Source organism: Limulus polyphemus, unplaced genomic scaffold, assembly GCF_000517525.1.
Source record: "Limulus polyphemus unplaced genomic scaffold, Limulus_polyphemus-2.1.2 Scaffold730, whole genome shotgun sequence".
NCBI classification, from domain to species: Eukaryota; Metazoa; Arthropoda; class Merostomata; order Xiphosura; family Limulidae; genus Limulus; species Limulus polyphemus.
In genome coordinates, this window is record NW_013666340.1 from 253,710 (window position 1) to 265,365 (window position 11,656).

The 11,656-nt window shown below is 32.5% G+C and overlaps 1 protein-coding gene across 1 annotated transcript; it reads left to right on the forward strand.

Moving 5' to 3' along the window:
- Nucleotides 1-437: 437 nt before the first annotated feature.
- On the forward strand, nucleotides 438-10,669 carry LOC106460224 (28S ribosomal protein S2, mitochondrial-like). Its single transcript, XM_013919907.2, has 4 exons — nucleotides 438-526; nucleotides 3,561-3,680; nucleotides 8,216-8,496; nucleotides 9,882-10,669. Exons 1-4 carry the CDS (start codon nucleotides 481-483, stop codon nucleotides 10,245-10,247), a joined length of 813 nt encoding a protein of 270 aa, XP_013775361.1. The 5' UTR covers nucleotides 438-480; the 3' UTR covers nucleotides 10,248-10,669.
- Nucleotides 10,670-11,656: the final 987 nt, after the last annotated feature.

Here is an 11,656-nt window from a genome sequence, read left to right on the forward strand (position 1 = left end):
CTCGCTACCCATTGCGCACATTTGAATTAAAAGATTAGCACCGTCCTAATAGTTTTGCGTAGAGAATTATATGTTTTAATATCATATGATGGGAAAAATTAAACACTGATAACCGTGAAATTTTAGCAGACAGGCATGAGCCCGTAATCTGTGTCCAAAATTAAAAATCATATACACTATGTATATCATTCAGAATGTCAGAGTGGTCAGAATGAGGCCTGGGATCTGAGCACTATATATTAAAATCAAAAGAGCTAACAGTTAAATTGGTAAAATATCAGCTTTTGGATGTACAAATAGGAATACAGTAATAACACTCTACTTATCCTGTTAATAATTAATCAGAATGCTACAAGGTATGGTTTTCAATATTTATTTTGTATTTTGATTTTCTGGGCTCATGGCGTGTATGATCAAAATCTATAAAAGTAATTATAGAGTTTTTAAACTTATGGCTACCAGATGGCACTTTCCTGAAAAATGTCGGGTATAGTGAGAAGTGTTTGTATTAAGTGCACTGAACAGCGTAAGTGGATTTGTAGTTTTATTTATTTTAAGTTAGAATTAGATTGACCTCTAGATATATGATTTTAATGAAAATAAATAAAAGACTGCTAATTTTAAAATCAACAGCAAGGATTTTATTTAATATGTTAAAAGTAAGCAAAATGTTAGAATTGGGACAGGTGCAACTCCACCGTCCTCGTTAAACTTAAAATTAAATTAAAACTAAATGAAATTGAAAGGATGCTGATGCCAGTGATGGCAAGCACAGAAATGCAAGTCTCTCTCTTTCATTTTTGATAGGACACTGGACACGTACCTGAAAACTGGAACGCTTGTTTAGAAAGTTGCCTTAGAAATTATCGTCCAGTTACTGAGTTAATCTTAAATCTGTAGTGGTAAAAATTCTAGAGATACTGATACATTTATTAAAAGAATCTTCACAAAATCATTTAATGAAATATAACTGAGATTTATCATGGATATACGAAATGGAAATACTGCCTTACTAATCTGTTATATTTTTTTGAGTATGTTACTTGTTACCTGGACAAACAAAGAGTGTAGACTTTGTGTACTTGTTACCTGGACAAGCAAAGAGTGTAGACTTTGTGTACTTAGGTTTTTCGAAAAGCTTTTGTTAAGGTGCCACATAAAAGATAGTTAAGAAAATCACATTGGTATAGTTTGAGAAAAGACTAGTTAATTGGACTGTATAGGTGGGATTGAGAAAGCAAAAGATTATTAATGGAGTCCAATTAATCGAACCCTTGTTATTAGTGAAGTACCACACGTATCAGTGCTAGGGCCTTTGCTTTTTCTTATTTATCTTAATGGTATTGATAGGGAAATAATAAATTATTAAAGTTTCTGATAACGTTAAACTATGGGGAATTTCTAGCTCTACTGAGGTTGGGGTTATTCAGAATTACTGATCAAGTGGAAAATACTTTGCAGATTATATTTAATTATATTAAGTGCAGAAGATTGAAAGCTGGTTGATGTTACTTCTTTTTTCAAAATACACGATAAAAATTATTTTGGTAATTATAGACCCATTGGTTTGAAAATATTTTGAAATTCTGATCAAAGATGCTTTTGCAACGTCATTTAACAAAGTTTAAAATTTTGTTGGATATTCATCATGGTTTCACTAGGGGAAATTCTTGCCTAACTAATTTTTTGACATTCTTTGAAGAGATTACTGTTTATGTAGACAAGGGTGTGGGTGTGTGGATTTGGTATATCTGGATTTTGACAATGTGCCGCATAAAAGACTTGTACAAAATAATCTCTATAGATGTGGGGAATAAGTTGGCTAATTGGATAGAAAAATGGCTGGATGGAGTCAAACAGGATTGTCACAAGTGAGGTACCTCAGGGCTTAATGTTAAGGTCTTTATGCTTTTTGATTTACATCAATGATATAAATAAAATAATAATTCATAAGTTACTTAAGTTACTGATGATATTAAGGCCTTTGAGTGTTACTGGCTGTGAATAAGATGATGTTGCTTTACAAAAGAACTTAGATTATTTGGTGAGTTTGGCAAACAAATGTCAAATGGCTTTTAATCTTAATAAATGCAAGTTAATGTATGCGAGTTACCATATTTTGAATTATAAGTATAATTTTGATGGGAATAAACTTGAAGGTTTATGCAAGGAAAGGATCTTGATATTCTGATTAATCAATCTCTTAAGCTATTCAAGCAATGTGCTGTTGCTAGCTGTAGGGCAAATAGGAGTTTAATGCTGTATCTACAGAAATATTGAATACAAGTCTAGAGAGGCTATAATTTCATAGTATAGGTCACTGAGTAGGTTACATTTGGAGTATTGTGTTTATTTTTGGGCTCCTCACCGCCTTAAGAAAGACATTGAATTATTGGACAGGGTTCAGAGGAGAGCTACTAGGATAATACCTGGGATGGAAAAGTTGTTATACAAGGACAGGTTGAGATCTCTGAAATTGTTTTCTCTTGAAAAAAGGAGAATTAGAGGGAATCTGATTGAGGAGTTTAAGATTTTTAAGGGAATTGATAATGTTGCATCATCTTTTTTCACACTTAATTGTGCAAATGGTAGGACTAAGGAATATGTATATAAATTTTGGCAGGGTAGGAGTCATCTTCAGCTAATACAGCTTTACTTTTCTAACAGAGTGGTTGGCCTTTGGAATGGATTGTCTTCAGATGTGATGGATGCATTTAATACAAAGAAGTTTAAGGGAAGACTTGATAAATATTTTAATGATAAAGGCCTTTATTCTATCCATTCAATATATCTTGTAAATTTCAGTAAGAACACCTCTTACCCTTCTTTTCCCAAGATATTGTAACCTATCCTTATAAGATAACTTCCATCCTGAGAATCCTCCTAGTATCCCTCCTCTCTAAAATACATAGGCGGCCCTCAGCAGTAATTAGTGGAATTTATTGCAGTATTTAAATTATTTTTGTTTAAATTTTTTATGTTATTTATGTTCTATTAGAAACCTTGTAACCAATAAAAGCATGGATTTACAAGCAATTTGGTGCATAGATAGTTTAGAAAAATGTCTAAAAAGCCAATGGGGTCCATATGGATTCTACTGGTAATTCTAGAGGTTAATTAGACAGTTGTACCATTTATAAATTATTTTATATTGTTACTATATGTATATATGAAATGAACATACATTGGATACAAGTTATATTTAATAACTTCTCAACCATAATTTTACAGAAGTTTGGAGAAAAAATATATCTCATTAATCATTTCTTATTTTAATATCAGACTTTTTCCATACTTTACTTGTTTGGAATACATTGTTAAAAGAAAATGTGTTATGTATACAAATAGTATTTTAGATACACTTGACTTCTATAGGTCTAGTGCAATTGAAGACTTCTGATATTGAACAAAAGAATCTCTTGAAGCAGTTATTTGAATTTCTTAATGGAGTGATTAAGGAAAATGAGAGAAAACACTTCTAAAAACCAGAAAGTTTTTATACCATAATTTTTATATTTGTGTTGAAATATTACAGAGTTTCATTATTTTCTCTTCTTCAGTGTTGAAATCCACTACAGTCTCAAACTTCTCTTATCAGTGGACCTCCTTGTTTAGTCCATTGCATCGTAGGTTATCTGCTGAAACACAGTTAATAACAGATCCTGTAGAAAAACATGAAGGTAAGCTTTAGAATACATCTCATGTTATGTGTATTTATGTAAACGTAAAAAACTGGTAGTTACAAAGGTCACACATTTTTAAAATTGATTACTGCAAACACACAACGTTCTGAAAAATGAGTATGACAGTATATCACATTATATCATATAAGTTTAAGTCAAAGTATTTTAAGACTGATATTTTGTAATTTTGCAACATTTATTTAAAGTAGTGTACAAAAGAAAAATAAGACATATGTTCTAGCTTTCATTTCTTCAACTATGAGGAGTCTTGCATTTAAAAACTGCACTTATCAAGTTTTTTCTATAATTTTCTGCCAATACCCCCCCTCACCCCCAAAGTATAATTTTATATTTGCTAAAAAAATATCATTCCTTTAGAATATTATTATCCGTGGCTTGTTTCTTACATGATTTTCCTTCTCTGTTAGTGATTTTATTACTACAGGCTTTGTTCCATCCCTAAAATGATGTGTTAGATTTAGTGGGGAAACTTGCACATACCTGTTTTCCTCCTTGCACTCAATTTTCATCTTTCATTGTGTCCCACTTAACTTAGTTCCTTGTTTCAAGAATGTACTTCATTTGGATATCTTCATTTCTGACATTAGCCTCCCTCAATATCTTCTTAGAAATGTTTATCTGGCATCCCTTTTTTGTGATGAAGTTTTCTGGGAGTGTTTCTTGTACTTTGGAATCTTGAGCTGATGCAGCATCATTTCAGCTCGTTTTGATTTCTTGCCTTTTTAGACCAGGGAAACCCACAAGTTTTCTCACTCTCTCCAACCTTTTTGGGTTGTCCCCTCTCCTATTCCTAGTTTGCTTATTACTATCCATTGCCCCACACCCCACTCTCTGAAGGCTTGCCATCATGGGTCTTTTGAGGAGTCTTGTTTCTGGAGCTTCCCCTCAGCTCTAGTCTGATGGAAGCTCTGCTTTCCCATTTTGTATACATGTGAACTCACTTTGCCACAGACTACTGGGTTACTCAGGTTTTTTTTTCCCGTCTTACCACTTCTCCTTCCTCCCTAAATCTTTGGCTGCTTTTGAGGGTGATTGGATGTTTTCATCATTTAACCTTTCTTCTCTGTCATCTCCTTTATCCTGTAGGGGCTGTTCACTGCTATCTCACTCGTACTGCCCATTTTGAGGGCAGTTTACATCTTTTCTTGCTGTGGGATTCCTCTAGTAACTTATCTCATTCCACTTTGGCTGGTTGAGTAATACATCTCATCCAGCTAGTTTATATTTCTATTGGTGATGACCCCTATTTTTCATGTCTCGTCCCATTACATTTGCTGTCTCAAAGCTTCTCTTGCCTCTATCTATCACAGTCCCTGGTATGAGATCTTGAAGGCATGAATGTGAATGATCACCAACATGTGTAATATTACTTAAACCACATTGCAGTTTCTTCTAATCTGAGTTTCATCTCCCTCCAGTCACCTTTTCCCACTCTTCACAGTGTTTTAAACAAAAGATACAATAGTCTTACATTCACATTATATTTATTTATTCTGTTGTTTATTTCTGTTTGTTGTAAGTTTTCTTAATTAAATTCACTCCCAAATATTTGAAATTTACCACCTGCTTTAATCTTTGCTGTTCAATAAATATATTTCTAAATTCTCTCTAATTCTACCAATATTCATAACTTCAGTTTTTGTCTTTAATTAATTTCATTATCCTTCTTTCCTGTCCTTTACACTATTTATTCACAGTGTTTTGTAAGCTTTCTTTATTTTCTGTCACAATAGCTATATCATCTGCATATGTAAGGGTGTTCTGTCCTCATGTATACATAACTTATTCAGACATAAATAACAAATAATAAGGTGACAGTACACCTCCATGTCTGACTCCTGCCTTCACACCTTGCTAGCACCTGCTGTCTTTATTTGTGGTTAACCATTGCCCAGTCTATTGGTTGGGACCTTATGCAGATGTGATGATTTCGATTTGGTTCGAGTACCTTCCATGTTTCTCCCCCTTGTAAACCCCCTCCCCCTTTTTATTTCTTCAAGTAGATTAATAAGAGAACCCTCGCTTCCCTTGTCGCAAGCCATTGGGTAGGTTGACATATAGACTTTCTAGTTGGGTCAGTTTTATCCCACGGGTATGAGACCAAGTGATTGCACACCTCAATGGGAAGTAAGGCTCAAGTGTTACCTGGAAGTGTTGTATAGGCCACCCCACTACACTACGAACAAAACCATTCTTGGTGGTTAGGTCAGCCAGATAGACTTTGCAGGTCTTGGATATCTTCCCTCTTCACCTGACTATTCTAGTAAGTATTTCTCCAGTATGGTATGGTATGACTTATTGTCCTTAGCCTCACTACTCACTCATGCTTAACCCGACCACCTGACAGATAATGGCCAGTTGAACAATCTTACATTCCACCCACCTATGAGACTTTAGCACCATGTATAAGGTTCTTTTGACAATCTTCAGCTCGATCACTTTTACTGTGCAAAGAATATTCCCTCCACGAGAAGGATATGGTCTTCCTCTAAATAATACCCCACTAGGCTACCCCCTAGTGGATGACACACTCCAAGGGTTTCCCCTTTCTGATGCTACAATTTCAGAAAGGAGCTCTTCTTTGTAAGTTCTTTCTCTAAACTTTGTTCTTCACCACCTTATCATTGAAGGCTTCTTGCTCTTTGTTTTGCAGAGAGGTAACTTTCTACCTGAAATACATTTTCAGGTAAGGAAAAGTTAGCATTTAAATAACTAAAATAAAAGTTAGGCACTTTAAAACTTTACTAAATTACCAAACATATGTACAGTAAAAGTAAGTATTTTTTTTTAAACTAAACTTAAAATTTTATGAGATTAGAGTTTAATGCTATTACTAAAGCTACCTAGACTGCATTTCCCCAGTCAATCAACTGCATGTTCTTCATAGTACATTACATTAAGGTTAATCATGCATTAGAACTAGCTTGTATCCAGTAATAAGACCTAAATATTATTCAATCCAATCTTGCTATCAGAAATACACTAACTTAAGTATTACCAAAATATAACTTATGATATTCAGTGAATCATTATATTCCACTAATAATTTCTGTGTTACTGATAAAGGTTAATATTTAGAAAATATTTAATCTAGAAGGTACTAATAGTCTCGGTGAGTTAGATAGTTGTGTTTGAATATGAAGAATATTAAGACTTAAGCTGGTTTTTATTAGAGCATAGAAACTGCCTGATTCAATTGTTCAAAATCTTCAGATCTGAGTTATGAATGACAAAAACATTAGGGGTGAAAAGTATAAATTTTGAAGGTGCATGTCTTGGCTTGTATTTAGACAACAGTACAACTCTGCTAGGCTTATGGAGTTACCTATCTGGTGTTAGTTGGAATACATCTGTTTGGAGGATCAGTGTATAAATGTAAAAACCTTGGATTACTGATTGTGGTTGGTTATTGTAAAAGTGAAAAAATGATCATGATGAAGGAGATGGCTCTTCTGTCAATATACATGCTCTTATGTAGGTAATGAATAAAGGGCATTCTCTCAAATTAACAGCATTTGACAATATTTCATCTAGAAAAACAGATTATACCATTTAATGATTTCCTGTAGCAACACATCTTAATAACATGAAGATCTATGACAATTTTAGGTACCATATTATATATTTTTAAGTTTAAGTGATGATTTGTTTTCTGTTATGATAGCTCACATGTTGATTCAGTACAATTTAACATTTTAAAGTAAAAGTCCTGTAAATAGTGGTTGTTATCTATAATATATTCTTTATTAACTGGTTATCCTCCTGAGATTAGAAAATTATTTAAAATATTCACAAACCTTTTGCAACAACATATTTATTTTAATATAGTAGATATGGTGATAATATAAAACATCCTTGCTTGTTCAAAGAAATACTCTCTTTGTAAGGTTCAAAATATTTCAACAGATTACTTCTGTTGTTTCACATAACTTCAAAATCATTGTCATTTTTAAGGGACAAACCACAGTGACTTGGCCTTACAAAGTAATTAAATTGGAACACGCTTACAGAGCAGAAAAGGTGAATTTCTTGTGAATTAAGGACACCTTCAAATTAGCAGTTAAGGCTCTCACAAAGCTAGCTTAAATTAAAAACTTCCTATCTTCTGCTTCTCTTTACGTGCTGAACATTAATCACTGATGTTTGGTTTGTATATAATGTTACTAGTGGTTCATCTTCTAAGCTTACCCTGTAATGATAGAGTGTTATACTATATTTGATGTGGTTAAAAACCACTAGAGAAATTTCTTCATTCATGCATATTTGACTTCAGAATATTTTACTCCTGAAAATAGCATTATCTTACATTCAAAATTGGTGAAAACAAAAATTCAAAACCTAAGAATCAGATGGTTTATTTATTTTGAAAACTGTATGTATATTTGTCTTAATATATACGTCATTATTTTTCATTTTAACAGCACATATTTTGAAACATTAATAACTTTCTTAAGACAACATATACTTTTATTTAGGGACTAATTGAATAAAACGTTGTTTTTTTTTCAAAGGAGTACAGCAACCAGTTGTGATTGATCCCTTGAAACATCCAGATTTTTTTGAAGTTCACAAGTTGTTTACTGTTAAAGATTTATTTGATGCAAGAGTTCACCTAGGGCACAAAGAGGGAACACTTGATGAAAACATGAAACCATTTATTTTTGGTTCTCGTCTGGGTAACTTAGTCATCGACTTGGACCAGACAGCATTCTATCTACGACAAGCTCTGAACTTCATTGCCCATATTGCGTATTGTGATGGGATCATTTTATTTGTTACCCGCCACAGACAGGTAAGTTAAAGCATTCTTGAAGCATGCTTTTTTTTCTTCACCCCAGTCACTTTGCATGGATGTCACACTAAAACTTTTAAGATTCAGACAAATTAATGTGAAATAATGACATTGAAAATGTATTTTTTTAAACAGATATAATTAGTGAAGAAGACATAATTTGTTGATTTAGATGACTGTGGATTAAAGAGTGAATTAGAAATAATCTAATCCAAATACAAAAGAAAATGAACTTGCATGTAAATTAACTTCCAGTATGTTACTAATCTATAATATTACTTGGTTTAGAAATTATAGCTATGAAAATAGTTTAAAGATTTGGGCTTTTTTAGTATAGAATTTAGAGAAACAAGAGTGATTCAGTTACATAAAATTGTTAAGGGCTCATATAAACTACTTATGAGAAGTTTAAAAAGTCCAAATCCAGAACTTTCTTTGGCTCAGTTACTTCACCATAAGTGTTTCAAACTTGTAGAATGGTTTGCCTAGTGATTGTCTGTTTTATTCACTTGAAAAGCACTTAGCTTTTTATTGGGTGCAAAAAGCTATTATAAATTTGAGTTAGCTGCTACTTTTCTTCTGCAGATGGATCTCTGCCACCTTGCTGATTTTTACATTCAATTATTTTGATGTATTGTCTCCCCAAGCCTTTTTGATGCCATTTCTCTTATGTCGTATGTTGAATAAACTCTTACTAACTTTTTAAACATTTCCATCAAGAGGAATTGTTCACAAAATAAAAGGGTAGATTCAAATATATTATTGTACTTCTGCTTTGGTAAGAAGTTAGAATTCAAGGTGGAAGCAATCATTTTTGGCAAAGAAAAGATCATAAGAATAAACAAAGACCTTAATGGAAAGATGGTATACATTTAAACATATTGTGTTGATTTTTTAAAAAGGAAATTTCACATGGAAGAGATTTCGTAAAGTTTGTCACAGGAGAAGTATAAGGAAAATAGACAGAAAATATTAGGGTAATGCTGCAGAAATAAAGTTGTCTGTCTAAAGTTCCATTTTTATTCCATAAAAATGTTAACATTTTTTTCAAAAGTTATAAAGAATTTTTTATACATAAGTAGATACATTAGTTTTATGTAAACTTTTCTTCACAACTTTTTGTTGTAGTTTGTCACTTTTGTTTCTTATGACTTTATTGCATTTTTTCTAGGGAAAAATTAAGCTGTAATCAAAAGTAAGATTGACAAGTAGCAATTAAGTTAAAGTGAATTAAAATATTGAGAATAAGCTCAATAAATTTGTAATGAGTTTTAGTGAGCTGTTAAAGCAGTATTAGTTAGTATTGTTTTTAACTTCCAGTGCTTGGCAAATGACAAGTTTTTTTGTAATCTTGTTTTAATTTTTAAACACATTTTCCAATATAGACTTCACAGTTTGTTGAAAAAACAGCCAAAGAATGTGGAGAATTTGCACACACCAGATACTGGAGAGGAGGAATCTTTACAAATGCCAACATGCAGTTTGGCACTATCACTCGTTTACCTGACCTTGTGATTTTTCTGAACACTTTAAACAATGTTTTTGAGCCACATGTAGCAGTGAGGGATTCTGCTAAGATGCTCATCCCGACAGTGGGGATTGTTGACACCAACTGCAATCCTAACCTGATAACTTATCCAGTACCAGGAAATGATGATACACCTTGTGCTGTTGAACTTTATTGTAAACTCTTTAAACAAGCCATATTAAAAGGGAAATCGAAACGGAAAGTAATGGAACAAGAAGAGTAATCATAAGATCCCGTAATAAGTTGTAAGATTGATGTAAAATAGGTAATAATAGGAGAACTTGCTTACCTTTAATTAAATAAAATATACCACAAATCATAAACATACCTCATAAAAAACATGTCCCATATATGAGAGTATTTTATGTAAGAGTTAAACATTCAGTTTCTTTACCTGGATTCTATGACTTAATAAGACATAATTTACAGTGACAATAAATCTGAGTTTGAACAGTGTAGTATGTATGTGTAAGAAAATGCATATATTTACAGCTAACATTTATTTTATGACCAGAAAATAAGTTTGAAATCACATTTTTTGATGTATGTACTAATGATATTTACATGAAAAAGTAAATGTGTTTGCAGTGTCAATGTAGACACTTGTACAGGTATAATATAATTCTCTATTTAGCCATAGTGTGACCTCTGTTATGTTTATCTATTCATTGAAGATTCACTACCTGCTAAAACTTTCAGTGTTAAAATTGAAACATTCTTTTGGTATTAATGAAGATAGCAGGTGGTGTATTTTCCAATAATACTTTCTTGGTCACTTGTTACAAGTAACCTCATATTCACCAATTACTAACATCAAGATCGAATTCTTTGACTCATTGTCTTCTTGTTTATTGTTGTACTCTTTATATAATTGATTCATTTGTATTAATTTATCATGATATAGGTATGCCACTATTACACTTCACTAAGTATTCTAGTAGTTTATATAACTTGACTCCAGCTGCCACATGAACAGGTTTGGAAATATTCTACCAAATCTCTGATTGATTGCAGTGCTAGTGTCATCTAGGGGCTGCCAAACTCATTTATATTTCAGGCTTCACAAAATAAACAGTTTGGCAAAATTTGAATGAATTAAATTTTTAAACTAAAATATGTTAGCCAAGTTTATAATTTGTGCTTTACTACTGTACCTCTGTAAACAGAGGAAACAACTCCCATGCAGCTTATAAAACTGGCGTACTTTCCAGCTAAATAGATTGAAATTTAGTGTGTACAGGGCAGCACTGTAGAGTTCTCATATCTTTAATAGATTATTGGAGTGATTTTCTCGAAGCATCAGATGGTATTTTGCATCAGAAAAATTCACTTGGGCTCAGAAAACAAGGGTTGAAACACCCTTTCAATCACATGATCCTCCTAGCTTAAGAAGTAAATTAAATGGTAAACACTAAACCATAAAACTTACATCATATGTGAAATACTACCTGATAGAAAGCAACAGCTAAAGAGCTCTTTCAACAAAATTTTTGAACTCCCAGTTACCATCTCCATTTGTACAAACTGTTGATTTACTAACCCTTATATCGTTTCACACCATCTTACTTAGCTTTTGTTGACCAAACAGTGACCATATGGTATATTGCATACATAGTATTTCACATTAACAGT

Coding starts and splice junctions, on each gene's coding strand:
- LOC106460224 (XM_013919907.2), top strand. CDS start 481: ATGTCGGGTATAGTGAGAAGTGTTTGTATTAAGTGCACTGAACAGC. Junction 527..3,560: donor TATTAAGTGCACTGAACAGC/GTAAGTGGATTT, acceptor TCTCTTCTTCAG/TGTTGAAATCCACTACAGTC. Junction 3,681..8,215: donor TCCTGTAGAAAAACATGAAG/GTAAGCTTTAGA, acceptor TTTTTTTCAAAG/GAGTACAGCAACCAGTTGTG.